General features: G+C 31.6%; 1 protein-coding gene across 2 annotated transcripts in view; it reads left to right on the top strand.

The window, feature by feature from the left end:
• The first annotated feature begins 1,542 nt into the window (after nucleotides 1-1,542).
• LOC124364204 (calcium channel flower) overlaps nucleotides 1,543-17,524 on the top strand; it is a 43,384-nt gene continuing 27,402 nt past the window's right edge. Inside the window, exons 1-3 of one of the 2 annotated variants that reach the window (XM_046819514.1) lie at nucleotides 1,543-1,732; nucleotides 1,880-2,000; nucleotides 6,911-6,992. In XM_046819514.1, the coding sequence (XP_046675470.1) occupies nucleotides 1,730-1,732; nucleotides 1,880-2,000; nucleotides 6,911-6,992 (206 nt within the window). In that variant the 5' untranslated portion in view covers nucleotides 1,543-1,729. The remainder of the gene's footprint in view (nucleotides 1,733-1,879; nucleotides 2,001-6,910; nucleotides 6,993-17,524) is intronic. The other variant, XM_046819515.1, reaches the window with a different exon arrangement.

Genomic DNA, 17,524 nt, shown 5'->3' with positions numbered 1-17,524 from the left:
CGTCCTACCCACTGTGTGATGTTGTGATTAAAGGATTGACAAGAGCTACAATGTTAGTTATTTTTCGTTTTAAGTTATTTTCATGAAATACTAGCTGTTTCACAGCAACAAAAACACACGTTTCGTAGTCTAGTGTATTTCATAAGTATGACTGACAAACAATTTTTGATACACAGGAACTACATCTTTATTTTTTTTACTACGGTGTAACATGCAAAGAACTCATTGCGTCTATTTTTGGCAGAGGTATGCCTGTGTCTTTATTTACATTTTAAAGAAATAAAACTGGAGATAAAATTATCTTGGGTTACTTTGTTTGGAACGGGTGACAGCTTTTGTCTTACAGAACAGTCGTTAGAGGCCGTTTCACTTTAGTGTCATTCGAGAAAATCGAAAAAAAAAAAACAATATGAAGTCTGTAAATACTCAATTATCAGAATAAAACTACTGTAAAGTGAAATTAAGCGTAAGGAGAATACGGGTGATCAGGCAATGTAGGTAGTCGGACATTGCGGGTGGGGGCGGTCACGCGCACACAGTCTGACCGACTAGAGCGGTAGGCGGCATCGGTGGATTCCGTCTAGAAAATCTGTTTACATACACAAACCTACGAACATTACGGCACGCAGCGTTCATTCAAACAACGTTATAATGCCATGACTTGTGAAAAATATAACACAATGTATTATAATTATTTAATGCTTTGTAAATATTTTATTACGAATTCAATCAATAAAATTAAAGACTTTCCGCCTCCAAATCTTGCCACCCTGTGTGTGAGCACACAATAGCACGTGTCCAAATACGAGTCTACCCTATTTACTCCATTTCTTTGTAGATGCTAAGGAATATTTCACTGAACCTATAAGAAGTAGAAAGATGTCAGATTTTTCTTGTTTGAAAATAATGCTTTAGTTGTTTTCTCAAGATTGATTTTGAAATCTTCCCTCAGATTACCTGAATATTAGCGAAACCTTTAGGGGTTAACTACCCACAAGATATCTCGAGAAAGCTTTCGTAAAATTTACATGGAACTTCAATCCTACATATACAAGAATAAGTTCTATGATGTCTATAAATAGGATTTGACTGAGCGTCACTGAAGTCTATTATTCAGTAGGTTTACAAAATTTCTCTTATATCTACCGAGGCTTTAAAGCTTTCTCTTCTGCATGATTGTCCATCTGTCTTTCTGTTTGCAGGGAATTTCTGGAATGAATAGAGTTATACAAATTTTATATTTAACCTCAAAAAGTTCCGTTAAGCAAAGTGTGGTGTGACGTACTCCCACCGTGTATTATATATTGTAGGTAACAATGCATGAACTCAATATTACATTTTTGTAAGTTGCCTGTATAATTTAATCTATAGCTTGAAATTGAAAGTGTCAGTATAATTTGGTTTTTTTATTAGTTACAACAAGTTTCATGAATCTTGTTTTTTTCCCTATTTTTATATAGTAGCCACTTAGTAACAGGCTGCCATTTATATTGATACGTCGTTGGTCGGAACTTTATCAGAAATGACAGAACAGACAGCTGACTCTTAAAATCTTTACAAAACTGTATTTCACTACCCACCACCAGTGCCAAGTTGCAATTCCGAAGAAAGGTGTTGGGGCTTGGGGGTGTTGGAGAAAACCCGATAGTTTTCAGATTGTGATTGTTTCAGGACTAGACCTCTCAGGATTGTCTGAAGCCTTATTTTGATCAGATAAAATCCAATCAAAATGGTAAGTGTTTTGTTAAGGCGCACTGCGTTTGTTGTAATTTTAATACATAATGGACAAGACCATATTGGACTACCTCGTAATCTGTCATAGCTTTTAGATCTTATAGTAGGTTTAATTATCCACTAGTTATAACCCGATGTGTTTCAGTCGTTTGCAGAGAAAATTGGGAGTTTGATGCAAAGGCCAAATGAAGATCCAGTCAATAAAGATGATGTACCTTGGTGGATGAAATATGCTGGAAGAGGGCTAGGTACAGTTGGAGGAGGAAGTAAGTTTACATAACAAATAAACAGATTGTTTCAAAATTATGTAGTTTTTACACCTTAAAGTCTCATAACCTACCTTTAATAGTTTTAAAGTAATTTTGGCTTTTCTTATTTTGCTATACCGTCCTAAGTTTATTTCACTTCTGCACACTTTTATAACAGAGCTGTATCAATCTAGCCTGCTGTAATGTACATATATTGAAGATAATTATTAGTCAGTATCATAATTATTCTCATATCTTTAATATTAAATTATTTATTCTTGTGTGACCAAATCTCCACATACAGTACTATTGTAGGTATTGCAATACACTAAGTGTCCACCACCATTATTAAATCATCGATATTTTATTGAAACTAAAGAAACCAAAATGTCAAGCCGCATTACATTATAGTTATTTCAAATTACATTTAATGAACAATGAAATACTATTTAGGCTAAGTGTAGACTATGTATTAAATGTAACTAACAAAGCAGTGTAACATTTAGTTACTTTTTACTATTCTGTAGGATAAATGTGTCTGACAATTTGTGACACAAATAACACACGTAAGTTGCCATTGCACTTGCAACCATTACTCAAATACCAAAACGTTTTACTTTGTTGGAATTAATTTTGAACAGTAGCCTATTGTTATTCAATACAATAAAAAGAACTGGAGGTAGTAGTAATTAATTGTCAATAATTATAATTAGAATGCTTTTGTATTCAATAGCTTAGGTACTTCTAATAGAAAATTATGAGCTTATGAGCCCTTATGAGATTGTGGTAGTGGCCGCTTACTATACTGCAGCCTTGTGGACAGACTTTTGAAGTCATATATTTTTTCTACCTAGAATATTATTAGTCTTGTCTATGGTACTTAATTTATATTAACTATAATCTTATAAACAAATATTGTCAATAAAGAAATTGTCAAATAGTATTTTTATTTTTGAAGTCTTTCAAAACCTTGGATAATATTGATATGGTTACCTTCCCACATGTGGTGTAATGATCTAAAACCATTTTTATCAATTTCTTAAAATTGTATCTTTATTTCCAGAAAAAGTTTGTTTAGGTGGCCGCAATCCTTAATTGCACAATAACTGATGTTTGAAATTTGAGGTTATAAATATCCCAAATTGTTCATTTATATAGGAGTCAAAGAGGAGTCCTGATTAATTTTCTAATTAACTGAAGGGAATCAATTAAAACTAATTAATAGTAATTTAATTAATTTGTTTTAAGTATTTTGACTTAGCTAATGAGCTGCATTATTACTGTCGTAAGTTTATGTAAATAATACGACAAAATATTTTAATTTTAATCAGGATTTCTGAGTAGGGAGGGATAAGCTAAATAGGCATTGTTGGAGGGGATGATTGGAATATCAACATTTCAGAGAAAAAAGTAAGAAATTTTAGAGGTCAGAGTAGAGCTACCAACTTTATATGAGAATAATTTAAGAGCTATTCGGTACTTTCCTTTTTATCCTCATTTTTACAACTTTTTTACCTCTATGGTGAAGGTTGATTGTCGGTTTTTCGTGTGAGGTCTCAGTCTTGTTTGCCATTACATATCTTATTGCACATTTCATTATTAAATTATTTTTCCATTTTGTGATTGGTCAGATTTTGCTGTTGTACACTTCAAAATAAAGATGTTGTTCTTTGTGTTTTTTTGTGGCCATTAGCCATTTTGTACTCGTGTTGAATGGATTTCCCTTCTACAAGTGAAGTAGCATTACCTTCAGACAATATGTGTAGTGAGTGCTCTATATCAAGTATTTTGATTGTGGTGGAATTAAAAGTTCTACTAGTGTGTTGTTTTATTTCATTTTATATTCCTTATCTTTGTGTAACAGGTGTGGTGGCCATTATCCTCTAACTGATACACTGATGTTACATTTTTTAGGCGGGTTCAATATGGTTAAGTGAGTTTGAATTATTTAATTATCAGCCTTTTGGAATATTTTTCTGATTGGTGCTGTCTTGAGTGATGTTTTTTAGCTCATCACCATCACAGTGGGCCAGTACCTAAGGCATTACTGATAGCTCGTTCAACTACTAGCACCGTTTACAAGATTTAAAATCTTTCCGAAATAAAATTGTTATCTGTTGTTTTTTAATTTAATTTTGAAGCATTTTCCTTTAGAAAAAACGGTACTTTGGGATTATACCGACCACACCAGTATGAAGAACACAAAAATATAAATTTATAGAAACAAACATGATACAACGAAAAAACAACCTTTTAACTACAAAATTACAAACTTACAAGTATTTCCAGGTATTGTTGTCGCTGTTGTCGCTGTTATCTTTCTCGAAAATCCCGATTACAGCAGGCCGCGCGGCATCACATGATTATTTAAGTTTTTTGCAAGGTACATAATTGCCTTTCCATTACAATTAAATTTATATTTCTGTTCAGCCCCTCTGGAATTTGGTATTTTACTGATAGGTACTATCTTGAGGGATGTTTTTCTTTCGTTGTCATCAGCGTGGGGCTGCCGAAGCCCGCGCTGATGGCCGGAGGCACTCGCATTTTGAGTGGCGGAGTGTGATCAAGAATAAAAACAAGTTTTGTCTGTTTTTTTCCAATAAAGAGTTTAGTTTTTGTTTGGTAATGTTTTGTTTTTGTTGCATATTTGTGTTTGGAGAAATGTAGGGATAAAACACGGAAGTACAACAAAGCGACGCACCAGCTGAACGGGTGGCGAGACTCTGCAATCACGTTATCTACTAAACCGCTCGACTTTGATCCCTGCCTGAGGATGGGGAGGGGTTTGCGATAAGACAATTCCTGTTTTATATTGACGAAATATTGTTCTACGCTAATCTAGTAATCATTAGAAGCAAGATGTCAAATAACTATTCATGTTTGGGTGTGGTCGGTATAATCCCAAAGTACCGAAAAAACTCGACAAATATTGTGAAGTGTATTTATTTATTGTGTGATTCTTGACGCTTGCATGCAAAAAAAAGAATCTTATCTTTATTTTCTTGCTTGTGCAAATAAATAAAGTGTAGAATTGTTGTTATCATGGTTTTTTGAATAGTTGGTTTTTCAGTAGTTTACTGCACCTGTAAACATAAAAAGTGGGCAAACAAGTTGTATGTTATTGTGCTAGGCCTAAAAACAGCCAAATCACTGTACAAGAAAGGACTGTATAGTGATGATTATAATAAATATGGATTTGTTTTCATTGACAAAAACTGTCATTTACCTCAACATGTTATTTGTGTTGTTGTTTTGAGTTTGAAACCCTACTCTACTGGTAATTTTCAAATGGAAAACGAAAAAGTTGTTTTATATACATCTACTGCTGCAATTAATCATCGAATTTAAAGACCTTGGATCACGGATTTGGTATAACTTAAAAATTGAAGTTAGACATTAATCTAGATGTTAGAGAGCAGGCTATTTAAATTGAATTTAAGATCAAACAAGAGATCCATTTGAAATCAATGTGGGTTTACTTCCTGACCACATTTAGGAACAGGCAATAAAATATAATTTTCAAGCATCAGAATTAAAAAAGGTGTGTTGAAGTTTTTTGGTTGAGTTATCTTCCTGATTACCCACGAGTTGCTTTGGAAGCTGCAAAGTTGTAAATGCAATATAGTCATCCGCAACATACCTCTGTGAATCTGGATTTTCAACATTGGTTTAAGTCAAAATTTTGAGCAAGACTGTACATCGAAAGTTACTTACAATGTGCTTTATCACAGTCGCAACCAGATATTTTTAAAAATGTCAAAAACAAACAGTGCCAACCTTCTCACTAAGTTACTGGATACAATATCATCATTAAACTACCTTTTGTAGATTTCATTAAACAATATTTTTTTTAGTTCTGTGTTTTATAAAGAAATTGGCAACTAATTATAGCAAAGACTAGGTTCCAAAAGGTATTTGAGGTGATATTAAACGTTTTGTAAAAAATGTATAGGATATTTAATTTTAGTACGTGCAAAGTAATCTATACCCTAATCTACAATATTAAAAATGTTACCACTTGTGTTGACCACGGTAGGTGGTAGGGGAGGTGTGTCCGGAGAGAGACACAAAGCCTGAAGGGTTGAGAAGTTGAGAACTCTTGCTTGAGTTGTAATTTTAAGGGAAGGTCTCAACTCTGTGTATGATGTAAATTACATGTTACAATTATGCGGATGTACTTTTTAGTATGTTTTTTACTATCTACGGTTCATAGATCCTTAGAAACATTAATTATTACTAACCCAGTGACCAGAAACAAAGGGACCTACCATTGAAAGTGGACTTGGAGCTACAAAGTATTAGTCTGACTGCATCCTCACAATCTGTAAGACCCAAATGACACCCTCAGGCAATCTGGCTACACCAATTTTTTAAACTTACATTGAATAGTAAGTAGACAACCAACCATCTTCGCCTCTAATAAAGACATTTTTCATTTCATTTCATCTGGAGAATATTGTAGTTGGGTTTTATCATCTCAAAGCTCTGAGATAGATGCTGCTGTAATCCAGACCGAGCATCGCATTGACAGATTTCTGGCCAGTACCCTATTATTGACTACTAAACAAAGGTGTTGAAAATAAGACATTGACGATGTATACACTACCAGGATTACACTAATTCTTGTTGTAGATTAGTTATATAGACAAACCATTGATATTAGTAAATTATCTTTAAAACATAGACTTTTATGTCACTAATATTTCAGTGGAGTTGTATTATCTGTCTGTTATCTTCTCTTTGTCCAGGTATATTATTGTTGTGCAAATAAATAGAGTGTGGAATTGTTGTAAAGTTTTAAGTTTGCAGAACCAATCCACCATTATAAATTTATTTTATGCACCTTTCTATTTTTATTGTACCAATTAGAATTATAAATTATGTTGTTAAAATGTATGGATTTAGTAATTTTATTTTGTCCTTTTCAGTGGCTATTTTCATGGGTATGTGGAATTGCGTGGGAATTCTCCTAGGAGACGTCAGTTGCTTGATAGGGGGAATGTGGCAAATGTAAGTCTTAATTAGTAGTTAATTAAAAGTTATTATGCTATTGCTTTCAATCAAAGAAACTGTGTGTCTTTTTTACACTTCTTCTCGTTTGTTTTTTCACAGTACATTAAATTTCGTATTAAAATTAAATTACAAATTTTTATTTTTACTTTTCCCAGTTTTCTTTCCACATTACATTTATTGTTTCAAACGTAATTTAACGAACAAATTTTAAAATGCTCACTCTTTGGAGCACAACCACACTGAAAAATTTTAACAGTCATAAAGTTATTTATTGGGTGAAGTGAATAAAGCATAGACTCTACTGGTTAGTTCCTTGCTCTTAGTCATGTACTCAAAACGGAGTGAGTAAGAAACATCTAGCCGAGTTTAAGACATATCCGAAAAAACTAAAGCAACTGCTGTGTATAGCACTCGGAAGGTCTAGCAACAACTAGGTTTTTAAGATGTTACTTGTTCACCCCTATTCTCTGCTCCATCACCACTCTGCCTCCGGTAGTCTGCTCGCTTAGTAATGAGAACAGTCAACTACTTCATCTATTGGATGTACAGATGAATATATACAGTTTGTCTTACCGTCACGGAAAACATAATGTCAGTGAAGGAGATGTTTAAGTTGAAGATAAATATATAGACATGGCTTTGTTTGTATGAGTAAATGGAATCTCAGTTCCATGTAAATAAACCAATGTATATCTTTTAACGTAAATCTTGTAAACACCCTACAAAAATAAATAAAAATTAAAAAATTAATGATGTATATGTGGGACAAGTGTACATAAGTGCGTATATGTTGATTTTGTATGTGCTCTTTTTCAGTACTCATGTATTTTTCTGTATTTAAGTGATTGTTGCATGCATGTGTTGTTTTTACCGGAAAAAGTTTTGTTATATACATGAGTGTGGTGGTTTGCATGTGAGAATCTTTTGAGTTGCGTAAATAAGTGAGGAAAGCATAAATAATTCATTTTCTTCATAATTACTTACTTTATTGGCTTACAAACATCATCTTACTTAACATTTGTCAACATCTCTGTGTGCTGTAGCTGCATTCTTACATTGTTGGTCTATTTCTTAAATGTTGTCATCGTTCCTCCCAAAATTGTCTTCATAAACGTCACCAAAGGTGTTTAAGAATATTTTGTAGCACTGCACTTAACAAACAACAATTTCCGGCACTTTATCTGAAGCCACACAAACACAATTTTCCAATATTGAAAATCTTCAATTTAGCTATCCAAGATACCTCTTAGTTAGAGGCATCTTGGATAGCTATAATGAGGCAACCTTTTCTCTTGAATGGCACAAATTTAAATGGTTTTTCTGATTCATTTGTTGGTGCTCTGAAAGGGGTTATTAACTATAGCAATATTCCATATCTAGAATCGTGAAGTAGACATTTTCCATCGTCAAAACTGAACATAATATCCCTAACTGGACTTCTGCATCAAATTCGTGCATCGTGCACAGGTCACAAGTACCCTGGCCATTTATCATACTACACCCTTTTCTATTTACATATTCATCCCCGTGCAGGCTTAGATATCTCCTCAACATCATTTGAAATTTTATGAGATATCCTTATGTTAGCTACCTTTTTCTTTTTTGTTGGATGTTTACCATGACATCTTTACCTGTTGAAATACGACTTTGTTTTGCAAGTCTGCCATTTTGGCAGATCGTTTGTTTTACTTTGCCAACAAACATAAAAAACTGTATTGAGTTTATTCTGTAATTTATGGTGTAATGCAGTAATTTAGTGTTGTGGGTTTACTTATGACAAGTATAATAGTGATTGTGAATGAAATGAAGTGTATAAACTAATGTCCATATACTTAAATTGTCCCTTTTTTGTATGTTTTTAAATATAAATGTATGAACAAACAATGAAAATGTTGAAGATGGAGCTTATATTGGCTACTACTGTTAACTTAATTACATTTAAACACATAAACCAATATTTAAAACTTTTATATTTGTGAGGTCTTTAACCCTCCTAGTGATGAATATGTTTATTATGAATGATAGGTGCATTTGGAGTGTTTCGCTGGGGGTTTCTTAAAAATTAATAATTTTATTGAAAATACAATATATTATATACCAAAATATTCATAAAAACATAAAGAACGATTTTAAAGTAAATAAAACTACTTTCCTTTGTACATATCCCTTAACACAAGCTAAAAAATTAAAAAATCTGTTTTTTGAAAAAAAAAAAATAAATAAAAATTTTACCACAAAAACCACATACTGTAAAACTCAATAAACAAAGATTTGAAGATAGCAAATCTTTTCTAAATTTCATGAAGATAAATAATATATACAGTTTTCGCACAATATTTTACTTGAAAAAACTGTTATGATGGAAATATTGTACACTATGTACATGGAAGAAACCCTTGCATTCACTCTGAGGCACTACTACTATCATGCTTTCTCTTCCTCCCTTAATACTTTGGTCTCCAAAAATGATCCAATTTATGGAAACACTCTCTATGAACACCAGAATTGCATCCTGGACACTAGAATCGCGATCTTCCCCTTTTTTGTGTGGCTACATACAATACATAGCCGCTCTTGTCTTCCTGGTAAGCGTTGGAGGGAATGGCCTGCACCAGGATTTGAATTATAATCATCGGGAAAATTGTCTGCACTGATATCACTGTCACTCACATCACTCATTTGTTCTTCTAAAACATTTCTAATATCTTCTCAACGTACATCATCCGCCATTTTGAACGTATTACGATCGGAATAAACGAAATAACACCGGTAAACACGCCGACACAAGTTATAGGTTAGCGACTGTGAGTAAAACACAAACAACGTCGTAACAAATACCAGCTATTTGTTTATTCTTTTAACAATTCATCTGGAGACAGATCTAGAGGAAAGAGAAGACGTTTCTGTACACAATGCAGTAATAACGGCCGGATTTAACCGAAGATAGCCGAGCAGCGATGACAATTTCGAAGGCATGTTTGAACGTCGACGCATCGACATGTATCATTCGTATTAAACGAATGAACGTCGCTAGAGCGGCTTCTATCACTAAGAGGGTTAAGGCCTCACAAAAATAAAAGTTTTAAATATTGGTTTATATGTTTAAATGTAATTAAGTAAACAATAAAAAAGAATATATAATTATTTTCATAAATAATTTATTTCAACATTGCAATATTTCCATTTTTGTTTGTTAACAATGGTAAATTTCTATTTTTTGTGATTTTTTAAAATAGACTCTTAACAAAACAATAGTTATCCCTCCTGGCTCAGTTTGAAGAAAGCTAGATTTCACATGTAGTTGTCATCCTGAATTACTTCATATGTTTAATTTGTACAATATTGGTGGGAAAATAATACAATGTTGGTATGTGAATATAATCGTAACACTTTCAAACATTTAGAAGCACCACAATCTTGAAACCCAACATGAAAAAATCGTTATAGCTATATAAATTTCTTGATCAACTAAAAACTGAACTTGATTTAATTATAACTAATCCAAAATCATGATTGTAAACATGTTTACTTATACCAGTTCATTTGTATATTTCTGAAATGTTGTAACCGCCACCATCTTGAAACCTTATAGGTATATTTAAAAATAAATAAGAATGAATGTAGCTTTAAAATGCTTGATAATGCTATGAAAAGTGTCAATTATTTTGATTTGTGTTGTGAAATACCTGAGTTAAAAATGTTACACAAATGTGAATGACCACCTTATTGGAACACTTGGTTGGTTCAAAATAGCTAACAAAATCATTCAAGCTGTGAACAAATACTATCTCTTTAACAAATTTAGTTTGATTAAAAATAGCTAACAAAATCATTCAAGCTGTGAACAAATAATGTCTCTGTAACAAATTTAGTTTGATTAAAAATAGCTAACAAAATCATTCAAGGTGTAAACAAATACTATCTCTGTAACAAGTTTAGTTTCATTAAAAATAGCTAACAAAATCATTCAAGGTGTAAACAAATACTATCTCTTTAACAAGTTTAGTTTGATTAAAAATAGCTAACAAAATCATTCAAGGTGTAAACAAATACTATCTCTGTAACAAGTTTAGTTTGATTAAAAATAGCTAACAAAATCATTCAAGGTGTAAACAAATACTATCTCTTTAACAAATTTAGTTTGATTAAAAATAGCTAACAAAATCATTCAAGGTGTAAACAAATACTATCTCTGTAACAAGTTTAGTTTCATTAAAAATAGCTAACAAAATCATTCAAGGTGTAAACAAATACTATCTCTTTAACAAGTTTAGTTTGATTAAAAATAGCTAACAAAATCATTCAAGGTGTAAACTAATACTATCTCTTTAACAAATTTAGTTTGATTAAAAATAGCTAACAAAATCATTCAAGGTGTAAACAAATACTATCTCTTTAACAAGTTTAGTTTGATTAAAAATAGCTAACAAAATCATTCAAGGTGTAAACAAATACTATCTCTTTAACAAATTTAGTTTGATTAAAAATAGCTAACAAAATCATTCAAGGTGTAAACAAATACTATCTCTTTAACAAGTTTAGTTTGATTAAAAATAGCTAACAAAATCATTCAAGGTGTAAACAAATACTATCTCTGTAACAAGTTTAGTTTGATTAAAAATAGCTAACAAAATCATTCAAGGTGTAAACAAATACTATCTCTGTAACAAGTTTAGTTTGATTAAAAATAGCTAACAAAATCATTCAAGGTGTAAACAAATACTATCTCTGTAACAAGTTTAGTTTGATTAAAAATAGCTAACAAAATCATTCAAGGTGTAAACAAATACTATCTCTTTAACAAGTTTAGTTTGATTAAAAATAGCTAACAAAATCATTCAAGGTGTAAACAAATACTATCTCTGTAACAAGTTTAGTTTGATTAAAAATAGCTAACAAAATCATTCAAGGTGTAAACAAATACTATCTCTGTAACAAGTTTAGTTTGATTAAAAATAGCTAACAAAATCATTCAAGGTGTAAACAAATACTATCTCTGTAACAAGTTTAGTTTGATTAAAAATAGCTAACAAAATCATTCAAGGTGTAAACAAATACTATCTCTTTAACAAGTTAAGTTTGATTAAAAATAGCTAACAAAATCATTCAAGGTGTAAACAAATACTATCTCTGTAACAAGTTTAGTTTGATTAAAAATAGCTAACAAAATCATTCAAGGTGTAAAAAAAATACTATCTCTTTAACAAGTTAAGTTTGATTAAAAATAGCTAACAAAATCATTCAAGGTGTAAACAAATACTATCTCTGTAACAAGTTTAGTTTGATTAAAAATAGCTAACAAAATCATTCAAGGTGTAAAAAAATACTATCTCTGTAACAAGTTTAGTTTGATTAAAAATAGCTAACAAAATCATTCAAGGTGTAAACAAATACTATCTCTGTAACAAGTTTAGTTTGATTAAAAATAGCTAACAAAATCATTCAAGGTGTAAAAAAATACTATCTCTTTAACAAGTTAAGTTTGATTAAAAATAGCTAACAAAATCATTCAAGGTGTAAACAAATACTATCTCTGTAACAAGTTTAGTTTGATTAAAAATAGCTAACAAAATCATTCAAGGTGTAAACAAATACTATCTCTGTAACAAGTTTAGTTTCAGTTTGTTAGTTATTGTGTTCACATATAAGTGACACAGTGACTGGTCTCAGAAACTAACTGGTAATCAATAAGAGATGACATGGTAAAACCACCTATTGGTATTCCCAGGACTTCCTAATGGGCTTTGGTCAGACAAAACAAAGGCTAATAAATGCTATATTAATCATAGTTGTTGATATTTGTTGGTTCTTGTAATAACTTGTTTTATGATTTTGTGTCGTAAGTCCTCAAAATAACAAGAGAGTGAATTTTTTATCTGCCGTAATAACTTTAAATGTATATTAAACGGTAGGGATTTTATAAAAAAATGTTAACTTTCATTGGCCACTAAATTTGATAGAGTAACATTAGAGAACCCTAGTTTGCGTTATTCTTTTTCTTTTTATAATACCTTTAAAATCATGTGTCACTTACTAGGGGTTCCTATTTAAAAAATTTGATTTACTCCCAACATTTTTGGGGGAGGAAGCCAAAGATCTTCATACATAGAAAATTCTTCAGATTGTCACAAAAACATCCCCCAAAGTATATAATCTCTATTCATAAGAAATTTAATGGGGCGGGGGGAGGGGTTGGGACTTTTAAGACACCCAGTATATATATATATATATATATATATATATATATATATATATATGTGTATATATTTATACATATACATATGGTTATATATATATATATTTATTTATTTATTCACCAATTGGGAAACTTTAGCATGAATGAGAATAGCCGCCATATTGAAAAATGTTATTGATCTACTTAAAAGGCCTGCCCATAAGGAGTAAAATGACTACCACCAGGAGGTTTATAAGAATATTTTAGTAATATTTGCTGTTTTATAAGTTCTCAATTTCAAGTGAGAAAATTGAAAGTTCATCTGGCCGGCCGTCAAGAACAGGCTGGCTGGAACGGAATCCCTTATCATTTTTTAACTCTTCTATCCACTTATAGACCTCGCAATTCATTCAACCTTTACCATAAAATTTTATCGTTATACAGTAAATATTTGGTAGTGTTTCATCTTAATTAAGGAAGTAAAAAATAAATCACATATAGTGTGTTGTTTAACCAGTGTGGTATCTTTAGATGCACTTTGTGTTGTTTAACTTTTAAGACAATTAGCGCAACAATGATGACTCATCAGTTGTTCAAAACTCATACCAGTGTTTCCAACTTGAAGTACTAGAAGGACCAATCTTGTCTTAACAGTAGTTTTATCGCTATCATAGTGTGCCTTTTTAATTATTGAGTGGCCCTTGATTAGCATACAAGAAGTGACAACTAAAAAATTAGTATTTTAAAATATATTTTCGAAAATTGGGTTGTTCATAGTGAAAAAAGTGTTTTTTTCCTTTCATATTCTTCTCTGCACCAAAGTTGTTTGTTTCTTGTGGGCGAAAGTTCTTATCTTAACGTAGTCCAGTGCCTCTGGCTGTTTTTAATGCTTGGGCAGTCATAATGTGTCAGGAAAACTAGTCAAATGTTACAAATATTTTAATTTGTTTGCTTGCTTCTTGGCAGACTATAGTTGTACAACAAAGATGAAGATAAGTTCAGCGTGTTTTTCGTTTACTATATAATGTCCCATTTTAAAATAAATTAAAATGTTGTGCTGTTCCAAAAAGTACAAGTGGCAACATTATTTAAAAATTGCACCAAATTTGCAACTGTAAACACTGAATTTGACGGTAAAACATATTGTAATTGCAGAAATATTTATGGAAACGAGGAGGGGATAACAGAAGGAATGTTCTCTATGATCTGATTGGCTTCTGTATCTAAGTGAAGTGATAACAACTGATTTAAGTGATTGAGTGAACGATAATACAGTTGTTTTTTTAACTCTTCTAAGCAAGGATTTTTTCAATGCAAATTGTACCAGCAAGCAGTTTTTTTTTAAATTGCGCCCTATTAGTGCAAGGTTTTGTAAAATCTTTTCTTGCTTCGGCTCTAAACATTCTATCAACAAAATGTCTTTGTTATAATGTTTAAACATAACTACTTTTTATCTAATATAAGAAGAGTAAAAAAGACTTTTTTATATTTTGGTAAGAGAATATTTAAGCAAGGATAAAGTGAGTTTATTGCATTACAGTTTTAATAAGAAAAAACACTTGTTGGTTGCCAGCTGTGCGTCTAAGGTTCCGCTTTTAACATTGGGCAAGGTTTAAAACTGTTATAAATAGAAACTCATCTCAAATCTGTAAATTTTTCACTTCAGAAAGTTAGGTTTTAGTGTCTCAGTAGTATTGAATTGTGTAAAATATGACAATTCAGTTATTACTAATGATTTATAATTCATGTTAAAAATCGAGTTACTTGTGGGGAAATCTATACTGAATATAAAGGATAAAAAATAAGCACTAAGAGATAATCACATTTTAAACTATTCATTAAAATTGATACTCTAAAATCTAAGTCTCTGAATGGAAACATTTAAGGACAATATGAGAACCTATTTAAAATGCAATTTTAAACTTTATTCCCATGTTAAAAGCGGAGCTTCAAATGTGTAGCCGACAACTAACTAGCGTTACCTCTTCATTGTCGAAGAGATTTGCTCATGAAACAATGCTACAGAATTTGTTTGATTTCTTACTACTGTGAGCTTTTAGACAATAGACAAATATTTATTGTACAATACGTTTTCTGCTATCACAATGTAATAAAAACTGGTACATAGTCAGTGATTAAAAACTACCTAACTAAACTTATTCTAAAACATTACTTTTCATTCGTATAAAAAAATCACTTTTGATACATTGATCTATAAAATGTTATAAAACATAAAAAAACATTGATTAAATCCAAGGCTTAAACCCATTTTACATTTTTTTTAAGATATATTTTTATTATTCGTTTCCATCATAAACTGTTTTAAAAGAATTCATTTACACTAAAATATGTTTTTTGAGAAAATGCTTCTTTTAATTTTTTTGTAAATGTAGATAAGGGAAATTTTTTTATATGACTGTGGAATATTATTATATAATTTCAAACCTAGAAAAAGAGGACTTAGTTTCAAATTTTTTTAGTTTATGTGCTGGATGTTGAAACAAATTACAATTTCTTGTGTGATATCTATGATTAAATTTGTATTTTTCAAATTAATCAGGATTCTTATGTACTAATTTAAGCATTTCAAAAATATATATAGCCTACATTGTAAAGTAAGGATGTTACATTTTCTAAGGGAAATCACACATTTTCTCTCTGAAGTTGTCAAATTTCCATCAAGAATCAGTCTTTATTACCCATAAGGCACAGATTTACATGCATGAGGTATAGTAAAAAAAACAACAGAAAACATGTTGTTCACAATTGTCAAAGGAACTATAAAATTGAGATTAAAAGTACACAAAATATGAAAGTTTTGTGGTTGAAATTTAAGAAAACAACCTTAATTATTTGGTAAATTAGAACTAAATAACAATTTACAGGCAGTGAGAGAAGTGAAAACCTTAGGTTAATTACTTACAGATTTCAGCAGCAGGAAAGTCAAGAAATTCTTTTACATGATAAAAAGGATTACTTATTAGCCAATTTTTGGAGTTTATTTTAAATTGTTTAAAAAGTAAGAGTAAGCACTTCTTTAGGCAGCTTATTTAACATTTTTATACCCACTATCCTATGACTAGATTGATTTTTTTCCAAGTCTAACAAAAGGTACATCAAAATTGGTTTTTATTTCGGGTGTTGAAGTTGTGTACCTCAGGCCCCTTTTTACATGCAAGCAGGGGTTCTTAAAACTAGTTAACAGGATATTAAATATGTATAAATTAACAACAGTTAAAATCTTAAACTTAATAAAAATAGGCCTGCAGTGTTCTCTATGGTTAACTTTAGCTATAACTCTTAAAACCTTTTTTTGTATGACTAGAACATTATTTAGGTGTGGGCTATTCCCCCAAAAAACAATTCCATAGCTGAGAAACAGATTGAAAGAATGAGAAGTACACTGTCTTAACATAGTCATCAGGTAAAATGTCACTTAGCCTACGAAAAAGAAATGTTAATCTGCTTAGCCTAGTAACACAGATGCTCTATTTGTTTTTTTTCCAGCTCAAACTTTTGGTCAATCCAAACTCCAAGGAACTTAACCTCTTTGCTAGTGTTAAAATTATTTATTGGAGGTACTGATCTCAGTCCAAAAATAATAGTTTGGGTTTTTCTCCTCGTTTAATAAGAGCGAGTTTGCAGAGAACCACTCAGAAACAGTTTAAGTGAGTGATTAGCCATGTTTTTTCAAGTTGATTTAGGTCTATTGCATGTAAGTAATGTAGTGTCATCTGCATATAGGTATACATTACTTCTTAGACAATATGGTAAGTCATTAGTGGCTATAATGAACAGAAGGGGTCCAAGGACCGAGCCTTTGTGGAACACCACAGTTGCTAGTAAGCGATAGAGGACCATACACCCCCTGTATATACCGCTTGCCTTCGATTATGGGAGATAACTGTTGAAAAATTCAAGAGTTTTATTATTTTTATCCCATAGAAACTAAGTTTATGAAGCAAAGTGCCATGGTCCACGCAGTCAAATGCCTTGCTAAGGTCAATAAAAGAGGCCCAGGCAAAGTTTTTATTTTCAAAGGCATTTCTACGAGGGTTGTCCATAAAGTAACCGCCGTTTGGGCGTGGGCGCGATAAGTAGTGGGGGTAGCGCCGCCATTCTCACATCGGTGTGCGCAGCCGTTCAGTACGCTTCTAGCTGTGCAAGGGAGAGCATCGTGCGATCGCACGTTCATTTGTTACAACGCAAAAACATGAGCGCCGTGATAGAAAATCCACGCCAAGTGTGAAGTTCGTGGTGTAATAAGATTTCTGTGATCGAAAAGTTACACAGCAGCTAAAATTCATCGTGAATTGAGTGCGGTGTATGGCCCAAACACTATGAGTCCGTCAAT

This window comes from Homalodisca vitripennis, chromosome 6 (assembly GCF_021130785.1).
Source record: "Homalodisca vitripennis isolate AUS2020 chromosome 6, UT_GWSS_2.1, whole genome shotgun sequence".
NCBI classification, from domain to species: Eukaryota; Metazoa; Arthropoda; class Insecta; order Hemiptera; family Cicadellidae; genus Homalodisca; species Homalodisca vitripennis.
Note: the sequence above shows the minus strand (reverse complement) of the source record. Positions and strands in the feature narration are given on the sequence as shown.